The following is a 21,615-nucleotide window of genomic DNA, read 5'->3' as shown; positions in this document are numbered from 1 at the left end:
AACAAGGTTAAAATAAATCAGTCATGTTCTGAGGTCATTATAGTGACTACCATCATTTAAGAAAAGTGATTTCTTGGTCCAAATTAGTGAAAACTTAAAAAAAAAAAAGGATTCTTTTAAATGACATTATGTGAGGGCAATGCATTTTCAGACACATTCTGATGTTCAAATTCACTTCTTAACAGAGTTTTAATTACATCTTTCTTAAAAAGCTGTCAGGTTTCTGCTTCTTCGATAGGTGTCTTCATCAGTGTGTTGTTAAATTCCATAGGTTGGAAAAAAGGCAAGATGGCGGAATAGGAAGGGAGCACACTGATAGTCCGGGGAGAGGTAGTTTAATAAAAGTGGAGATACTGCAGGTTCAAGGAAGAGTAGGGGAGGAAACAGCAGAAGAAACTCTTCCGGAACGCGTGATTCACAGCGGACCTGCGTGGAGAGCATGGGAGCCCACAGTTCGGGACACCAGCGGCAGACTCAACACACCAGCACTGGAACGCGAGGTGAGCCGAACCTCAATAGCCCGAGACACCGGCAGGCAAGCAGAGAGGGGAGACTAGAGGGAACGACCCCCGGGGGAGAAAAGTTCACCTGGCTAACTGGAAGAGAGAGAGAGAAAAAAAAAAGGTGACTGGTACGGATACGGGTTTCTCTCTCTCTGCTCACCTCTCAAGGGCGAGCAAGACAAAGAGCAGGCGCCATCTTGGACATACGTCATAAGCAGAGCGACCTCAGGTCTGCACCGGCCCTGAGCCTAGCAGAAAAACCTGACTCTGGGTGGGGCAAATTAACAGGAGATTAGGACCTAGTAAATTTGTGGTGCTACTGAACTGAGACTGTGAAAAAAGAGACGGTGGGGGAGAGAACTCATGGAATTCACGTGAGCACTCTCCAGAGACACTACAATTCCGTAACTTTGGCAACCCAGTGGGAGACTGAAGGAGAATTTGAGCCCACTCTGAGGGCCGAACAGATTCCCTGTGTGGTCCTTGGGAAAGAGCTTCCGATCTCTGGCTCCTGTGGGTATATCATTTGCCTGCTAACTACCTCCAACTTCATTCAGCTGTGCGGAATTACTTCCCTTTTGAATCAAAAAAAAAAAAAAAAAAAAGAGAGAGAGAGAGAGAGGTTTACCACGCCTAACCTGGGAGTGTCACCTTTGGCACACCAAACAGAGCTCTCAGGCCACACCCATCTCAAGCCCTAAGGCTCCATCAAAAACAGATAGTCCACTTAATCTAGAGTCATAGTATAACAAGAAAAAGCACCACAGTGAAGAAACCAAATATCTCCTATATGCCAAATAACAAACGCAAAAACCAAGGTAATAAAAACAAGGAAGTCACCATGACGCCCTCAAATGAAAAAGAGACCCCAATTCAAGATTATGAAGATGATGACATAGAAGAAATGCAAGAAGCAGATCTCAAAAAATTGATAAGAACATTAAGAAGTTCTCAAAAACAAATTCTTGAACTACAGAAATCCTTAATGGACAAGATAGAAAATCTCTCTCGTGAAAATGAAATATTAAGGAGGAATCAAAATGAAACGAAACAACTAGTACAACAGGAAACTGTGATAGTGACTGAAGTGAAGAATTCAACAGATCAAATGAAAAACACAATAGAGAGCCTTACAAACAGAATGGGTGAAGCAGAAGAGAGAATATTGGACTTAGAAGACAGAGAACAGGAAAGGATATAGTCAGACCAAAGAAAAGAAAAGGAAATTAGAAATCTAAAACATATTGTTGGGAATCTTCAAGATACTATTAAAAAAACCAACATTTGGGTTCTAGGAGTTCCTGAAGGCATGGAGAGGGAGAAAGGATTAGAAGGCCTTTTTAGTGAGATATTAGCAGAAAATTTCCCAAGTTTGGAGAAGGACAGAGAAATCCTAGTACAGGAAGCTCACAGAACCCCTAATAAACACGACCAAAAGAGATCCTCACCACGACACGTTGTAATTAAACTCTCCACAGTGAAACATAAAGAAAAGATCCTAAAATGTGCAAGAGAGAAATGTCAGATTACTCTCAGAGGATCTCCAATCAGACTCACAGCTGACTTCTCATCAGAAACTCTACAAGCTAGGAGGGAATGGCGAGATATAGCCTGTCGCTCCCCCTCTTCGTGGAGGAGTGACACTGAACCCTGCCTAGGCTTCATATCCGAGTCACGGCACCATTATGTCACTCCCCCTCTTCGTGGAGGAACAACACAGGACCCTGCGCTGTTCTTTTGTCTGCTCGGCCCTCCCCGGGTTTGCTGCTGGTTATTCCCGGGTTGGCTACCGTCCCTTCCACCTCCGTGGAAGGGCGGTTCCCCCTGCCACTTTCCCCACTTCTGCAGGGGAGCGGCACACCGCCGGCCAGCTCTCTTGGGGGCTGCACAGGTGTTCCTTCAGATAGATGTTCCCCCTGCATGTTGTCTCTCTCCTCCTTTATAGTCCTCTTCCACCAATCCCAACTCGGCTACCCACACACCGAGTACGCTGCTCTCCTCCAATCAGGAGCAGGTCCTGCTGTTTATTGGTTGAACCGGAGGCAGCTGTGTAGAAGCTGTTTCCTCCTCTCCCAGCGCCATATTGTGGGAGAGCAGATGCATAGAATAAGTCTTAATTCCAGTAACTTAGTCTAGTCCGAGTTGCTCCCCACAGATCCCCCTTTCTTTTTATTTTTGGCGTTGATACGCGCCTGTCTTCGGTGTTCCACGGCACACACTCTGCTCTACTTGCTAGAGTTGCCCACAGGTGCTTACAAGCCCTACCAATCAGGCAAACCGAATCCAGGTCCTCTCTTCGCTATGTTGTGAGGAGGTTTTTAGGCGCTGATGCGTGCCTGTGTTCGGTGCCCTGCAGCGCATGCTCTGCTCTGCTCGAACTGCCTGCAGGTGCTTACAAGCCCTATCAGGCAAACCGAATCCAAGCCTTCTCATTGCCGTCTTGTGGGGAGACTTATTGGTGTTGATAACGTGCCTGTCTTCGGTGACCTGCAGTGGGTAAGCTGCTAGCCGCCAGCAGGTGCTTATCGTCTTACTAATCAGGCAGACCGAATCCAAGCTCTCTCATTACCATGTTGTGGGGAGGCCTTATTTTTCTCTATTTCTCTATCTCCGGGCATTCCTATCTCTCCTATTTTACTTCTATCTGCCAGCATTCCTATTTCTCTCATTTTACTTCTAAACTTCTGTTTCTCTTATCCCCGCGGTTTCCCGGCGCCCGCCCCGAGGCTGCTTCTTGGCCCCTCGCCCCGCGGAGGCTTTTCCTATCTATTAGCGCCCCGTGCGCTCTCCCCGTTCATGCCCCGCGCGCTCTCTCTGCACGCGGCGGCTTCCGCGAGTCACACAGCCTAGCTCACGTTTCCGCCACCGGTATTCAGTCTAAGTTCCCCGGGCTAACCTGGCGAATTCAACCTATAGCTTACGTTTCCGCCTTACGGTTTGGCTTCCCGTCTTTTGCTCCCCGGGCTAATCTGACGGATTCCAACCTGGCCCACGTCTCCGCCTCTGGTTTTAGTTTTTCACCTTTTGCTCCCCGGGCTGACTTGAAGAATCCCAAGCTGGCTTACGTCTCCACCTCAGCCTGCCCCCGCAGCTTCATCCTCCCTAACATTTTTCTCTACCCGGTATGTTTCCCTAAGTTTTCTTCCAAAAATATTCCCCTCTCACTTCTCCTGGCTTCTCCCCACAGTCCATATCCGAGTCTAAGTTTCTTCTAGGTTTCACTTTCACTTTCAATCTGCAGTCCGTATCTGAGTCTAAGTTTCTTCTTGCTTTCACTTTAAATCCTAACTTCTTTTCCACAGTCCGTATCCGAGTCTACGCCTAGGCTTTCAATAGCTTCTTCCGGCACCTTTTCCGCCCGGCTTTTCCCTAGGCTCTTTGCTAGTCTCTCTCTCCGGTATTTTCCCACTTCTTCCCGTTTCTTCCCTCCTTGGTTTCCTATCCGAGTCACGGCACCATTATGTCGCTCCCCCTCTTCGTGGAGGAGCGACACTGAACCCTGCCTAGGCTTCATATCCGAGTCACGGCACCATTATGTCGCTCCCCGTCTTCGTGGAGGAACGACACAGGACCCTGCGCTGTTCTTTTGTCTGCTCGGCCCTCCCCGGGTTTGCTGCTGGTTATTCCCGGGTTGGCTACCGTCCCTTCCACCTCCGTGGAAGGGCGGTTCCCCCTGCCACTTTCCCCACTTCCGCGGGGGAGCGGCACACCGCCGGCCGGCTCTCTTGGGGGCTGCACAGGTGTTCCTTCAGATAGATGTTCCCCCTGCATGTTGTCTCTCTCCTCCTTTATAGTCCTCTTCCACCAATCCCAACTCGGCTACCCACACACCGAGTACGCTGCTCTCCTCCAATCAGGAGCAGGTCCTGCTGTTTATTGGTTGAACCGGAGGCAGCTGTGTAGAAGCTGTTTCCTCCTCTCCCAGCGCCATATTGTGGGAGAGCAGATGCATAGAATAAGTCTTAATTCCAGTAACTTAGTCTAGTCCGAGTTGCTCCCCACAATAGCCCAGGTACTAAGAGAGAACAACTGCCAGCCCAGAATATTATATCCTGCAAAGCTATCATTTGTGAATGAAGGTGAAATAAAGACTTTTCATAGCAAACAGAAATTGAAAGAATTTGTCACCACTCGTCCAGCCCTGCAACAGATGCTTAAAGATGTGTTACACACAGAAACACAGAAACACGGTCATCAATATGAAAGAAGATAAAGGAAGGAAACCTCACAGCAAAAGATCACAGGGAATTCAAAGCATATATTAGAACTTATCTTTGGCAAATGGCAGGGCAAAGTTACCACTTATCATTAGTCACATTGAACGTGAATGGCCTGAACTGTCCAGTTAAAAGACACCAATTGGCTGATTTGGTTAAGGAACAAAACCCATCTATTTGCTGCTTACAAGAAACACATCTTTCCAACAGAGATCCATACAGACTGAAAGTGAAAGGCTGGAAAAAGATATACCATGCCAACAGAAATGAAAAAAGAGCGGGCATAGCCATCTTAATATCGGACAACATAAACTTTACCACAAAAACTCTTAAGAGAGACAAAGAGGGGCACTATATAATGATTAAGGGATCAATACAACAAGAAGATATAACAATTATCAATGTATATGCACCTAACTACAGGGCACCAGTTTATCTAAAATATTTGTTAATGGACTTAAAGGGAGACTTAGACCCCAATACAATAGTACTGGGGGACTTCAATACTCCACTCTCAGAAATAGACAGATCAATAGGACAGAAGATCAACAAGGATACAGTAGATTTAAACGACACTATAACCCAAATGGATCTAACAGATATATACAGAACTTTCAATCCTACAGCTAAAGACTTTACATTCTTCTCAGCAGTACATGGAACCTTCTCTAGGATTGACCACATACTAGGCCATAAAGCAAGTCTCAGCAAATTCAAAAGAATTAGAATCATACTATGCAGCTTCTTAGACCATAAAGGAATGAAGTTGGAAATTAGCAACTCAGGAATCCCTAGAGCATACGCAAACACATGGAGATTGAACAACATGCTTCTGAATGAACAATGGGTCATAGAAGAAATTAAAGGAGAAATCAAAAATTTTCTGGAAGTAAATGAGGATAACAGCACAACATACCAAAACTTATGGGACGCAGCAAAAGCAGTGTTAAGAGGAAAGTTTATATCAATAGGTGCCTACATCAAGAAATTGGAAAGGCACCAAATAGATGAGCTTTCAATTCACCTCAAGGATCTAGAAAACCTACAGCAAACCAGACCCAAATCTAGTAGGAGAAGAGAAATAATTAAAATCAGAGAAGAAATCAACAGGATTGAATCAAGAAAAACATTACAAAAAATCAGCCAAACGAGGAGCTGGTTTTTTGAAAAAATCAACAAAATTGACACCCCATTGGCCCAACTAACTAAAAAAAGAAGAGAAAAGACCCAAATCAATAAAATCAGAGATGAAAAAGGAAACGTAACAACAGACACCACAGAAATAAAAAGAATCATCAGAAATTACTACAAGGACTTGTATGGCAGCAAACAGGAAAATCTATCAGAAATAGATAGATTCCTGGACACAAAAAATCTACCTAAATTGAACCATGAAGACATCAAAAACCTAAACAGACCCATAACTGAGACAGAAATTGAAACAGTAATAAAGGCCCTCCCAACAAAGAAAAGCACAGGACCAGATGGATTCACTGCTGAATTCTACCAGACATTTAAAGAAGAACTAACTCCAATTCTTCTCAAACTATTCAGAACAATCGAAGAAGAGGGAATCCTCCCAAATTCTTTCTATGAAGCCAGCATCACCTTAATTCCTAAGCCGGAAAAAGATGCAGCGCTGAAAGAGAATTACAGACCAATATCCCTGATGAACATAGATGCAAAAATCCTCAATAAAATTCTCGCCAATAGAATGCAACAACACATCAGAAAAGTCATCCACCCAGACCAAGTGGGATTTATCCCTGGTATGCAGGGATGGTTTAATGTGCGCAAGACAATCAATGTGATACACCACATTAACAGACTGCAGAAGAAAAACCATATGATTATCTCAATAGATGCCGAGAAAGCACTTGATAAAATACAACACCCGTTCATGAGGAAAACTCTAAGCAAACTGGGTTTGGAAGGAACATTCCTCAATACAATCAAAGCAATCTATGAAAAACCCACAGCCAACATCCTATTGAATGGGGAAAAGTTGGAAGCATTTCCACTGAGATCTGGTACCAGACAGGGATGCCCACTCTCACCACTGCTATTCAATATAGTTCTGGAGGTTCTAGCCAGAGCTATTAGGTAAGAAAAAGAAATTAAAGGGATACAAATTGGGAAGGAAGAACTCAAACTATCCCTCTTTGCAGATGATATGATTTTTTATTTAGAGGACCCAAAGAACTCTACTAAGAGACTATTGGAACTCATAGAAGAGTTTGGCAAAGTAGCAGGGTATAAAATCAATGCACAAAAATCAACAGCCTTTGTATACACAGACAATGCCATGGCTGAGGAAGAACTTCTAAGATCAATCCCATTCACAATAGCTACAAAAACAATCAAATACCTTGGAATAAACTTAACCAAGGACGTTCAAGATCTCTACGATGAAAATTACAAAACCTTAAAGAAAGAAATAGAAGAGGATACCAAAAAATGGAAAAATCTTCCATGCTCATGGATTGGAAGAATCAACATCATCAAAATGTCCATTCTCCCAAAAGCAATTTATAGATCCAATGCAATCCCAATCAAGATACCAAAGACATTCTTCGCAGATCTAGAAAAAATGATGCTGAAATTCATATGGAGGCACAAGAGACCTCGAATAGCTAAAGCAATCTTGTACAACAAAAACAAAGCTGGAGGCATCACAATACCAGATTTCAGGACATACTACAGGGCAGTTGTAATCAAAACAGCATGGTACTGGTACAGAAACAGATGGATAGACCAATGGAACAGAATTGAAACACCAGAAATCAACCCAAACATCTACAGCCAACTTATATTTGATCAAGGATCTAAAATTAATTCCTGGAGCAAGGACAATCTATTCAATAAATGGTGCTGGGAAAACTGGATTTCCACGTGCAGAATCATGAAGCAAGACCCCTACCTTACACCTTACACAAAAATCCACTCAACATGGATTAAAGACCTAAATCTACGACCTAACACCATCAAGTTATTAGAGAACATTGGAGAAACCCTTCAAGATATTGGCACAGGCAAAGAATTTCTGGAAAAGACCCGGGAGGCACAGGCCGTCAAAGCCAAAATCAACTATTGGGAATGCATCAAACTGAGAAGTTTCTGTACTGCAAAAGAAACAGTCAGGAAAGTAAAGAGGCAACTGACAGAATGGGAAAAAATATTTGCAAACTATGCAACAGATAAAGGGTTAATAACCAGAATCTACAAAGAGATCAAGAAACTCCACAAAAACAAAACCAACAACCCACTTAAGAGATCGCCAAGGACCTCAATAGACATTTTTCAAAAGAGGAAATCCAAATGGCCAACAGGCACATGAAAAAATGTTCAAGGTCATTAGCAATCAGGGAAATGCAAATCAAACCACAATGAGGTTTCACTTCACCCCGGTTAGAATGGCTCACATTCAGAAATCTACCAACAACAGATGCTGGCGAGGATGTGGGGAAAAAGGGACACTAACCCACTGTTGGTGGGAATGCAAACTGGTCAAGCCACTATGGAAGTCAGTCTGGAGATTCCTCAGAAACCTGAATATAACCCTACCGTTCGACCCAGCCATCCCACTCCTTGGAATTTACCCAAAGGAATTTAAATTGGCAAACAAAAAAGCGGTCTGCACCCTAATGTTTATTGCAGCACAATTAACAATAGCCAAGACCTGGAACCAACCTAAATGCCCATCAACGGTAGACTGGATAAAGAATTATGGGATATGTACTCTTTAGAATACTATACCGCAGTAAGAAACAATGAAATCCAGTCATTTGCAACAAAATGGAGGAATCTGGAACACATCATGCTGAGTGAAATAAGCCAGTCCCAAAGGGACAAATATCATATGTTCTCCCTGATCGGTGACAACTGACTGAACACCAAAAAGGAAACCTGTTGAAGTGAAATGGACACTATGAGAAACGGTGACTTGATCAGCATAGCCCTGACTGTTAATGAACAACTTAATACATTATCCCTCTTAGTAGTTTTTTTGTCTGTTCTACTTAATATGACTGGTTTAATTCTGTAATTAATACACAATTATTCTTAAGTGTTGAAATTTAACTGAAATGTGATCCCTGTTAAACACAAGAGTAGGAATAAGAGAGGGAGGAGATGTACAATTTGGGACATGCTCAAGCTGACTTGCCCCAAATGGTAGAGTTAGAAACATACCAGGGGACTCCAATTTAATCCCATCAAGGTGGCATGTACCAATGCCATCTCACCAGTCCAAGTGATCAATTTCAGTTCACAATTGATCATAATGAAAGGACTAAGAGTCAAAGGAAGCACATAAACAAGTCTAGTACCTGCTAATACTAACCGATAGAATAAATAAAGGGGAGAGTGATCCAACATGAGAAGCGAGATACTCAGCAGACTCATAGAATGGCAGATGTCCTAAACAGCACTCTGGCCTCAGAATCAGCCCTAAAGCCATTCCGATCTGGCTGAAAAGCCCATGAGAGTATTTCAGGCATGGAAAGCCAAGAAACTCTGGAAAAAAAAAAAAACCTAAATGAAAGATCTCTGTGAGTGAGATCCCAGTGGAAAGAACAGGTCTTCAAAGAAGGAGGTACCTTTCTCTGAAGGGAGGAGAGAACCTCCACTTTGACTATGACCTTGTCTAAACAAGATAAGAGTCGGTGAACTCAAAAGGCTTCCATAGCCTTGGAAACTCATGACTGGAGCATAGGGGGATTACTGATGCCATAGACAGTAGTGTCAATTTGTAAAGTCAACAACAGGAGTCACTGTGCACTTACTCCTCATGTAGGATCTCTGTCCTTAATGTGCTGTACATTGAGATTTAATGCTATAACGAGTACTCAAACAGTATATTTAACTTTGTGTTTCTATGGGGGTGCAAACTGTTGAAATCTTTACTTAATGTATACTAAACTGATCTTCTGTTAAAAAAAAAAAGAAAGAAGAAATTATGAATTCCCAACTTGACTCTCACTGGGATTAAACATGACAATAGGTCTGATCTGATTTTATCATCATTTAAAAAATCATCTATTATTTTTCACTTTATGTTTCTGTGTGGGAGCAAACTGTTGAAATCTTTACTTAATGTATGCTAAACTGATCTTCTGTATATAAAGAGAATCGAAAATGAATCCTCATGTGAATGGTAGGGGAGAGGGAGTGGGAAAGGGGAGGGATGCGGGTGGGAGAGACGATATGGGGGGGAAGCCATTGTAATCCATAAGCCGTACTTTGGAAATTTATATTCATTAAATAAATGTTAAAAAAAATTCCACAGGTAAAGCTTTCTTCATTCCTGTTAGGAACTTCATAGATATTAGAGAGATTGCCATTTACTGCCTTTTCACCTTTCCTAAAAGACACAGGTAAACTTCTGGGTCAAAACTGATGTTTTAAAGGCATGCAACAGGAAAATCCCTACGATGGTTGTAAAGAAGCTGGAGTACCTACCAGTGACATTCTCTATAGGCGAATCTTGCTACTCCTTATAATGAACAATTGAGCCCATTACAGCAGAGGTGTAAAGAATACTGGGGTCATGCTGGAAGCATTGAAAATGTCCAGGGCCCTGTTCAGGTAATTAATCCGGGTGTTCACATGAACGATCGATCAGGCTCAGCAGTGGGATCCAGGCCAGAGGGTTTTGCAGCATGGGCTGTCCTGCAAATGACATTGATAGCAATGCCCAGGCCCTTCACATAGGGCATTGAAAATGCTCCAAAGACGGGGCATATTTGTATGTACACAGAATGTTTGTCTGTCCATGCTGAGGTCCTACCACGAAGATGAATATCCAGGACAAAACGACTGCTAGTGTTGCAAAGACCATGAAACCTGGGTCACCTAGCTTGTGAGACATTACAGTTAAGATCTCAATCTCCTCTTCTTTTGGAGTGTGAATGATCAGAACTGTAAATCCCAGGATACTTAGCAAACATCCAATTTTCCCGTGAAGATTAAGTATTTCATTCAGAAAGTATGAAGACAGAATGGCACAAAGAAAGAACGCTGAGGGCTCCTCGCAGCCACTAGCGTGGTTGGTGCAATTGCATAAGCAGCAAAGATGGCCACCTCCCCAGCGCCCATTGACAGCAGTCCAGCCAACCCATACCATGCTTAAGATACACTTGGCCAGGGCTGGTGTTGTGGCGTAGCGGGTAAGGCTTCTGCATGTGACACCATCTTCCCGTACAGGCACCGGTCAGAGTCCTGGCTGCTCCACTTCCCATCCAGCTCAGGTTTGATATGCTTGTCAGTCTCATTTTCCAAATCCTGGTTGTCTGTGGTATCAAGGCTGGCTTAATCCATAAACTGCGTAAAAAACCACTTAGTGCTAAGTCTTTACTTGTTCTAGAACATCTCTCCCACTCACCTGTCAAATACTTTCAGATAACAAAAAATGAACTAGTTTGTATTATTTCTTTGGGTTACAAAAATGAACTCTTCCGTTAAAATAAACCAGTTTATAATTGAAAATGAAACTCAATGAAGGGCATGGGAGAGGGGAGGGCTGTGGGAGGGATGGAGGTTTGTGGGGGAAGCCACAATAATACAAAAGTTGCACTTTATAAATTCACATTTATTAAATAAAAATTAAAAAATTTAAAAAATGAACAAGTTTATTTATTTGTAGGCATATCAACTGGCTCTTGGGACATGATGTAAAAAAACAGATATGTTTTGAAGTGTCAGAGAGGGGTGAGGAGACAGGAGCAAGAGGGACTTCTTGGAGTCACTAGGCTATAGCAACATCAATGTCGCAGGTTGATGCTATTACTGCCTTGATTGTTTTTAATTGTCACTGTAACACTCTGAAGTGGGTACCAATAGCTCCATTTTATAGATGAACAAAGAAGTTCCACGTGGGAAGTAAATAATAGATTCAAAATTGAATTTAACCCTAGCTCTTAATCACTGAACCACATAGTGCCATTCACTGACAGTGGGAAGTGGATTCTGGTTGTCTTTTAGTTCCCAGCCCGGGATGAACAGAAAGAACTCTGAGATTCTGCACTTGGGAAGGAAGTCAGGGGAGGGGTGCTTTTCTCAGAATTTTCTGGGCTGGGCAGGTTGGGGATTGTGAAAGAGAACAAAGGATGTGCAAAGAACTGGCAGTGAAAGCTCAGAGCATTGTCTGCGTGACTCAGAAAATTTTGTTTATATGTTACACATTGCAGTCATGTGTGTGACATTCCTTGAGGACTGTTCCAGGAAATGTTTCTGCTTCCCACCACTTGTTACTTCCTTCATCCTGATAGGGTGCTTGCTTTCTTTGATTTTGGCAGCGCACTGATGAAAGAAGCCTGCCAGCCGTTATTTGTGCCTTGTTGACAAGTATTCTTTTTATTTTCCTGCATGTTTACATCTCTTCCTAATTTGGTGATAAACTTTCATTTGGTTCACACTATGTTTAGTGATGCCAAAGAAGAGGCTGTGGGCTTTACCACTCCAGAGAATCCACCAGACTCTACAACTTAGAGGTCATTTCTATACATTTATTTATTTATTTATTTATTTGAAAGTCAGAGTTACACAAAGAGAAGAGAGGCAGAGAGAGAAAAAGAGGTCTTCCATCCAATGGTTCACTCCCCAATTGCCCGCAACAGCCGGAGCTGCACCGATCTGAAGCCAGGAGCCAGGATCTTCTTTTGGGCCTCCCACGCGGGTGCAGGGGCCCAAGGACTTTGGCCATCTTCTGTTGCTTTCCCAGGCCATAGCAGAGAGCTGGATCAGAAGTGGAGCAGCCGGGTTTCGAACCAGCACCCATATGGGATGCTGGTGCTTCAGGCCAGGGCGTTAACCCGCTGCACCACAGTGCTGGCCCCCTATACATCTATTTAACTTGTGTGTTAAGTGAGAATCACAATTTTACTTCAGCATGTCTCTTTGGACATTAGAGATAGGAATGAATGTAGAAAATATCTTTGGCACATACTCTGTTACACACCCAATTAATGCCTTCGTTTAGAATTCTATGCCTCTTGGCCGGCGCCGCGGCTCACTAGGCTAATCCTCCGCCTGCGGCGCCAGCACCCTGGGTTCTAGTCCTGGCTGGGGTGCTGGATTCTGTCCCGGTTGCTCCTCTTCCAGTCTAGCTCTCTGCTGTGGCCCAGGAGTGCAGTGGAGGATGGCTCAAGTACTTGGGCCCTGCACCCTACATGGGAGACCAGGAGGAAGCATCTGGCTCCTGGCTTCAGATTGACGCAATGCGCCAGCTGTAGTGGCCACTAGGGGGGTGAACCAACGGAAAAAGTAAGACCTTTCTCTCTCTCTCTCTCACTGTCTAACTCTGTCCAAAAAATGAAAGAAAAAAAAAGAATTCTATACCCCCTTTTCCTATTAAACCTCTGAAATTCTTTTCTAACTAAGATGCTTTGAGACTTAGACTTAGTTTTACTTAATTCTATATTTAAAAAATCTTTATTTACTTCTGAGCCATTGGACAAAAAACTGAGAGCAAAAATGAGGCAGCAGGATAGAATAAGTTGTTGGTCTAGTTTCTAGAATCTAAATCATTAGCTTTCTAAACTGTAGAAGCTTTACTGAGGGAAATTAAGAGTCTGTATCTGAAAAATGACTGAGATGAAAATCTTGTAAAGAATTAGATACTAATAGAGGAGTACTATTTTTTTTTGCCAGTTTTCCACATTTATTTTTAGTCTTACCAACAAACATTTTTTTTTTTTTTTACAGGCAGAGTGGACAGTGAGAGAGAGAGAGAGAGAGAAAGGTCTTCCTTTGCCGTTGGTTCACCCTCCAATGGCCGCCGTGGCCGGCGTGCTGTGGCCGGCGCACCGCGCTGATCCGATGGCAGGAGCCAGGTGCTTCTCCTGGTCTCCCATGGGGTGGAGGGCCCAAGCACTTGGGCCATCCTCCACTGCCTTCCTGGGCCACAGCAGAGAGCTGGCCTGGAAGAAGGGCAACCGGATTTTAAAGTGGCTTATTTTTGCTTTAAAAATCCACATATGTCATCTCAATCAATTTCAACCATCACCTTCTGATTAAGGAAATAATATTCTTTGAAAAATGAGGAAAATTTTAGGGAAACCAAGGAAGTTAGTAATACACTAAGAAAAATGTGCTATTAAGTGACTGTGTTGCACCTGAATCCAGTTTGGTTTCAAATACCACCATGTTTCCAGGGAAATTTAATCCTTCCTGACTGACATTGGAATTTTAAAGGTGAACTGGATGTTTGACCTACGGATGTAAACAGATGGAAAAACCAACATCATCATTTATGACATAGTTTTGCTATTATTGACCCTAAATAATCTCAAGATACATAGACATTGTGATGTCATTTTCAAAAAGAACAGCTCTAATGCAAAAGAAGTCAAATTTTAGAACAATTGTACTTAGTAAACATACGCCAGTGTTAAAGCCCAGTTTATTCCTAATTTAAAAAAAATATTTATTTATTTATTTGAAAAGAAGAATGACACACACACACACACACTCACACACACACACAAAAGGGTGAGAGAGAGAGATCTTCCATCCACCATTTCACTCTCTAAATGGCCACAGCAGCCAGGGCCGGGACAGGCCCAATCTGGGAGCCCAGAGCTCCCTTCAGATCTCCTACACGGAGAGTGTGGCCAGATTTTTTGGACCATCATTTGTTGTTTTCCCAGGCATGTTGGCAGGGAGTTAGACAGGAAACAAAGCAGCCAGGATGCAACCCAGTGCTCTGATATGGGCTGCTGCACTACAATGCCCGCTTCTAAAGATCTGTTTAACACACAAAGAAACATCATGGTGTTTTTAAACTTCACTGTCCATATTATCTCCATATTATCAAAGATGGAGACACTATAAAGCAAAACCAGAGAATGTTTATTGCTCTACAAATAGGCATGAATAATTTTAAAAATTTTTTCTTTTTAATTGATATAGAAGCAGAGAGACAGAAAGACACAGAAAGATCGTCCATCTGCTGGTTCATTCCACAAATGTCCTCAAAAGTCAGGGCTGGGCCAAGCCAAAGCCAGAAACCTAGAATGAAATCTGGGTCTCCCTCATGGATGACAGGGACCCAGTTACTTCATCCACACCTTCTGCTTCCTAGAGTGCACATCAGTTGGAAGCTGGGGCTGGAAGTGGAGCTGGGACTTGAACCCAGGCACTGTGGTATGGAATACAGACATCCCAAGTGGCGTCCTAACCAAATGCTTATCCTTAGGTATGAATTCTTATCAAAACACGTGAAACTCTAATGCATCATAGTAACATATTCAAAAGGTTGAAGGGGAAAATGTGATAAAAATTCTGTATCTAGAAAAACTACCCTTCAAATGTGAAGATGAAAAAGCATATATCCAGATAAGCAGAAACGGAGGTGATTTGTTGTCAAATGTCCTGTTGTCGAACAAAACGAATGCTCTTTCCTCTGAAGGGAAGTGAGACAGGATGGCATTTCATATTTTCAAGAAGAAATGAAGTGCATCAGAAATGGAAAGAAAGTTAATAAATTCAAATTACTGTATATTTATCATTTCTTTGTGATGACATTAAAATCCTCTTTTATGGCTATCACATAAAGATATACCTTTATTATCTGTCACACAATCATACATCATTTTTCTGTTTTTTAATTTTGTTAGAATAATATGCCTTTATATGCAACAATTATGTGTATGTTGTATTCATTGTGTTGGTGGTTTTATATATGTTTGAAATATATAAAAAAGCATAGTGCAAGAATGGGAATAAATAGAAATATATTATTGTGGATGTTCCTTATTATGTGAGAAGATGTCAATACCAACCGTAAATAGATTATCCTAAGTTTAAGATTAGAGCAATCATTAAAAATGTGTGTAAGAGGTAAGGCTAGAAAGCAAGTAAAAGTACTGAAACAGACGGTTCAAATAAAAAAGGCAAGAGAAACACAGCGAAATAATAATAGTAATCAAATGTCAACCAAATAAATGAGATAAATTAAAAACAAAATGGCATACCTGACTGTAATCCTATCAAGTTCTACTTTAGTTATAAATGGACTAAACATTATGATTAGAAGACAAAGATTTTTACTACTACTAATAGAGACTGGCACTGTGGCATAGCCAGTAGGGCCGCTGCTTGCAGAACCGGCATTCCATGTGGACAATGATTTGAGCCCCGGCTTCTCCACTTCTGATTTGCCTTTCTGCTATGGTCTGAAAAAGTAGTGGAAGATGGTCCAAATCCTTGGGCCCCTGCACCAGCATGGGAGACCCAGAGAAAGCTCCTGGCTCCTGGCTTCGGATCGGCGCAGCTCGGGCCATTGCGGCCAGTTGGGGAGTGGACCAACAAATGGAAGACCTCTCTTTCTCTCTCTCTTTCTCTCTCTCTGCCTCCTCTTCTCTCTCTGTGTAACTCTGACTTTTGGATAAATAAATAAATATTTTTTAAAAAAAGAATTCTACTAATAAGCAGATGTTATCATTCTTTAGTCCCCCAGAAAGTCAACAACCAAAATGCCTTGAGCATTCTAAAACACTGCTGCCCACTAACTATGCTCTTGATCAGTCCACATTTGCTTTGGCTGGACCACTTCTATCTCTTAGCTATTTCTTTGATTGTGCTTTGTCTTCAGAATCATCCTAGAAAAGCTATGTCTTTTCTACTGATAATATTTCTTCAAAGAAATGCTTCAGGATCTTGATCCCTCTTGCTTAAAATTAACATTGAAAATTCCACTCTCAGCTACAACTGATCTGGGAGCAAACAGGTTTGTACCCATCAAACAGGAGGTGTGGAAAATAAGTATTCTAAAAACTTATGGATAGATTTTTAAACAATATTTGCACCATTATACACTTTTCTTTTAATTCCATTTTTCCACAGAATTTTTGTACCTTATATATAAAAAGCAGAAGAGTTTGGTGCCTGGGACCCTTTCATTGAGCAATAAAAGGGACTAGCTATGGTCTGGTCTGGCCCTGGTCATTACGGCCATTTGGGGAATGAATCATTGCATAGAAGATCCCTCTCTCTCTTTATGTCTCTCCTTCTGTCTCTGTAACTCAGCCTTTTGAATGAATAAATAAATAAATAAATAATTTTTTTTTATAAAAGGGCAATGGGATATAGTATGGGTTGAAAGGGTTGTGGTATTTATTCATAAACACACCTGTAGAAACAGATCAACCTAGACATAGATTTCTTGGGATTCCAAATCCTAACATTTATCAGAATAACACAAAAGGTGAGTTAGATGGCAAATTTAAGCCAAAGCAAACAGAAATATGCATATTCTGCTATATGTTAATTGCCTTATTATATGTCTAAAAACATAAAAGGAAGTGTTGGAATTGATATTTTACTTTTATATTTGGAAGACAAGGATAGTAATTAGACCAATATCCAAAACTCACAATAAATACTAGCATGGCAGAAAATCCTATTGTGATGGTCTTAAAGTTTCGTATCTATACCTTTAATAGTCAATGTTATCAATTATAGAATAAAATATTTTTAATGATATTTCAATGAATCTAGTAAATAGGAAGCCACTGAGCTAAGAAAAAAACACAGAAAATAAATGTATGAAACAGAAAACATTTCAAAGCTACATGTCTTTTATTTTACATTTTCTACCCACTCAGTCATTTGAGATGTTACCACATTTCTCAAATTTATTATTCTCTGAATGATCAGTTACAATGTAGGCATTGCCAAAGTCTATATTTCAGAACATAATGAACACAGGACACAGTTGGCTTACAGCAATTTTCAAAGTGCAATAAATTTCTAGTAGCAAGTTTTTGGTTTTTTAGATTATATCTCTATCATAGTGTTACCAGTGGAGGTATTATCAAATATATTGGTATCATTTATTATGAACAATGATGTTTGAATACTTATTTTTTAAAAGCACTAAAATCTATTTTAAGACATTAACTGTTGTGAAAATGTCAACTTTACCATGTATTATACTTCCACAGAGTAAATATGTGGACTTTTCAGTCCAGGTTAGAAAAATGTGTTTTAAGGATTTTATTAAAAACATTTAAACAAAACTGTTTTTATTATACACACAGACTTAATCTTATAAAAGCAAACACATATATTCAGCATTATATAGAACAACAGAACCAGAGTGGCCTGCAGAGCTACAGAAGCTGTGCTGCTGAGGTTAGCATGGTCACGTGCCTCTGTCCACACTGCCCTTGTCCTGCTCTTGGCCAACACTTGCACCTCCTTTCCACCACATAAAAAAAAAAAAAAACAACTCAGTGTTTATGATGGCGTTCCTAAAAATATCAGCTGAGACAATAAAAACAAACATCTCTAGGATAAAAACAACCATGGGCTTAAACAGGAACACAGAAGATATTGTGGCTTTAAGGCTCTTCCTGTGGGAGGAGCTTCCGCTTCACTGAGGGATCAAGCTCCCCATCCAAGTCATCCAGCTCCTGCTCCTTGGAGAGCTCCAGGAAAACCTGCAAGGAAGGAGCACAGGGAAGTCACTCCGCCTCCTGTAGCTCCAAACTAGTGCAGTGAGCATGCATGTGATGGGCACCCACAGTCCCCGGATGATAGAGCATCACTGACACATGACGCACCTGCTCCAGGGTGGACTGGGAGAGGCTGTACTCCTCCAGGTCGAAGCTCTGTTTAGCTGCAGAAGGGAGAACATATGCTAGAGGTTCACTTGGGGTACTTCAGAAAGTTCATGGAAAACAAAACTAAAATATAAGTTTATTTAGTGCAAAAGTTTGAAATATGTGCTTAAGAGGGGGTCTTCCAAAGTTGATGGAAAATGTATTATGCAAAAATTATGCATGGATTTTGAAACATTTTCGCACCAAAGCAATTTTAACTTTCAATTTCATTTTCCTTGAACTTTTGCAAGTACGCTTGTATTTTAATTATGGATGATTTACTAAATCATAGGGCACAAATAACAAAAATAGGCCAACAAGAAATGAAATGATTGGCAAATTTGCATGGACAGAGGACATCTTACAGCTAAAATATACAAACACGTCTGATTAAATTTGAAGGGAAAAGAATTCGTGCTATGCTTGTATGTTGCAGAGTTTTTGAGCTCTGCATTTCAGGAAGACAATAATGCTGGTAAAGCTTTCTTCCCCGCTGTGAGCCTGTGTTTTAGCAGACAGCGTGGCCGCAGGTTGTGGATGGAAGAGACAGTCACAAATGTAAACAGCAGAAGATTGTAGAGAACACTGTCAGTGATTGTCCAGGGAGCAGACAGATGTAAGGCCTCTTTTCAGAAGCCATTCCAGTTTGCCACTATTCAGGTTGAAAGCCCTTCTTGTTGACTAAAATAGACTGGAAGGGGCAGTTAGAACCACAGTAGTGACCAAGCAGACTGGAAATATGCCACCAAACATCCCACATCAACAATGACCAAAATGCCCTCTCTGGGGAGTGCCGTGAATGGTCCCATGGACTCGCAAGCTGAGGTGCTTAGTTCAGAAAATGGAAAGCAGACTATATTACTATGACCATGGATGCTGTCAATGGAGTCAGCAGAGTATTCTGGAACCAAGAGATCAGAATCTCCTCCCCAGGGCAGGTAACAAGTGAGTGAAGATATCACTGAGCAGTGACAATGCAAACAGTACATGGAAAGGTTCCAATGGAAGGGTATGTGGGCCAGAATAATAAGAAAGAGAAAATAAAACAAAACTAAACTGTGCTTGGGGGGACTAATGCAGATGTCCTCTATCAATGCAAAGTAGGTTATTCCTGACTATACAAAAGGTCTGTTTTTTGATCTATATTCTGAGCCAACAAGATAATAAGCATTACAAGGGGACAAGGTTTAAATTAATTGTCTAAAATGAGTGTGCTATCTATGATCTAAAAGGTCAAAATACAGTAGGCCAGTATGTGTACCACAAAAAAAAGCCCTAAAAATACTCCTACTAAGCAAACATGGAAAATAATCTCTCATCCTTTGCTCTGCACACACATGCACAGAACTATCTTAAGTCCTTGGAATTCAAATTGAAAATTTTCACTTTGTGATTTAGGGAGGTATGTCCTAATTCAGTTGATCATCTCTATGGGTTTTTCTTTTTCAGTTTTGGAATTATCTGCTTCCTGAGGTCTCATCTGAAAGTGGTCTCTTACCTGTCTCTAATTTGAAGAATGCCTGTGACAAAGGTTGCACATCCTCTACTGGCAATTTATAGACCATCAGAGAGTAGTACCTGGGAGGAAGAGAGCGAGGTTGGTTTTTGGGTATTCAGGTTGCCACCTCTGGTTGACCTAGGTCTATGGAAAACATCTTCCATGTTTGTTTATTTATTTATTTATTTTAAATAAGAGTGTTTGGCATAGTAGAAACCCCTAGAGTGACTCCACAGTTAAGGAAGCCAGTTCAGAGACTGGATGGTTGGGGTGAGAGATGACTCTGTTTAGTATCTCAGGATCCTTGAGGAGAAGAGGACAGGATCAGTCTGGGAGACATGCTGAGACGAGCTTTGCTACCCCAACCACCTGCAACCAGCGTCTCCGAGTTCTTACACCACCTTATGGTTTCCCAGAGCAGTAGACACCCAGGCCATGTCTACAGAGCCCTTCCCCTCACCCACGTCAAGCTGCTCTCCTGGTTGGGAAGCAGCAAGTGGGTCTCCGAGGGCAAAGCAAACATCTTCAGCAATTCAGCACCGCTTTTGTTCAGAGAGCCCAGCATTCACCATTTGTCACTCAGGTAAATATCTATTTACTTATTATTCACATGTAATCAGAAAAAATTAGATTCCATTTCAAAGTATCTTTTGGTTACACACCATGGGGCCATCAATCCCACCCACCATATTATTTATTGTGAGTGTTCAAACTTGGCAATGCACTGCATGGGTTACTTTTGTACTCAAAAAATCCACTGAGAAAACAATTACTCAAGGGCTGGCGCCGCAGCTCACTAGGCTAATCCCTCGCCTTGCGGCACTGGCACACCGGGTTCTAGTCCCGGTCGGGGCGCCGGATTCTGTCCCGGTTGCCCCTCTTCCAGGCCAGCTCTCTGCTGTGGCCAGGGAGTGCAGTGGAGGATGGCCCAAGTGCTTGGGTCCCTGCACCCACATGGAGACCAGGAGGAAGCACCTGGCTCCTGGCTTCGGACTGGCACAGTGCCGGCCATTGTGGCCATTTGGGTAGTTAACCAACAGAGGGAAGACCTTTCTCTCTGTCTCTCTCTCTCTCTCTCTCCCCTCTTTCTCACTGTCTAACTCTATCTGTCAAATAAAAAAAAAGTTACTCTAGTTTTACCACCAATCAGCCTTACCTCGTGACCTAATTTATTTCTGTATAAAGTTTCTATCAATAAAGATACTAATAAAACCCATTTATCAACTTCCTTGTCTAAGTCAGTTCTTAATTCAAGTTTTTCACTGGAATAGCAGTGTCTATTTTCAATGCTCCCAGTGAGGATTGGATAATTAATGCACGGCCAGGATAGTACCTGGCAGTCAGAATACAGTACCACACATCAGCTTCTTAATCAACTGTCTCTTCTCTAGTTTATTTCTTAGAATACCTCAGATATTTTAAGGCTTTCGGGTAAAAGTGGCCCCCACTCCACAAAACAAAACAAGCATCAGGAAAATGCTGACATCAGTCTGAGATCCGAAGCAGTCACCACCGTCGTTACCTCTCCTGCCGCGCAGCCTGGGGGAAAAGCCTCAGAATCTCAGCGTGCAGGGGCTCCCTCTGCTCAGGCATCTTCAGCTTCATCTCCAGCAGATATTCCTTACCAAACTTGCTTTTCAGGTGCTGAATAGAACCAATGCATCTGAAACAGGAAGCCAAAGTGGACAAGACAAGTAAGGGAAGCAGGTTGAAGAAAATGTTCAAGTTGTTACTCAGCTACGACAGCAAATACCATAGTCTGATCTTTTTAAAACGGGGAAACAGTAGCCCTG

The 21,615-nt window shown here is 41.9% G+C and overlaps 1 protein-coding gene and 1 pseudogene across 6 annotated transcripts in view; both read right to left on the bottom strand.

Moving 5' to 3' along the window:
- Positions 1-204: 204 nt before the first annotated feature.
- Positions 205-10,816, bottom strand: LOC100340784 (magnesium transporter NIPA2-like; annotated as a pseudogene).
- Positions 10,817-17,280: 6,464 nt separating this feature from the next.
- ABCA8 (ATP binding cassette subfamily A member 8) overlaps positions 17,281-21,615 on the bottom strand; it is a 79,667-nt gene continuing 75,332 nt past the window's right edge. For all 6 annotated transcript variants that reach the window (XR_011383399.1, XM_051825894.2, XM_070060397.1 and 3 more), the window contains 4 exons: positions 21,345-21,485; positions 19,823-19,902; positions 18,286-18,341; positions 17,281-18,162 (listed from right to left, as the gene is read on the bottom strand). Coding sequence is in view for 5 of the 6 variants with exons in the window: in XM_051825894.2 (XP_051681854.2) it covers positions 18,064-18,162; positions 18,286-18,341; positions 19,823-19,902; positions 21,345-21,485 (376 nt within the window). In the remaining variant the exon portion in view is untranslated. The remainder of the gene's footprint in view (positions 18,163-18,285; positions 18,342-19,822; positions 19,903-21,344; positions 21,486-21,615) is intronic.

This window comes from Oryctolagus cuniculus, chromosome 17 (assembly GCF_964237555.1).
Source record: "Oryctolagus cuniculus chromosome 17, mOryCun1.1, whole genome shotgun sequence".
In the NCBI taxonomy this organism is placed as follows: Eukaryota; Metazoa; Chordata; class Mammalia; order Lagomorpha; family Leporidae; genus Oryctolagus; species Oryctolagus cuniculus.
Note: the sequence above shows the minus strand (reverse complement) of the source record. Positions and strands in the feature narration are given on the sequence as shown.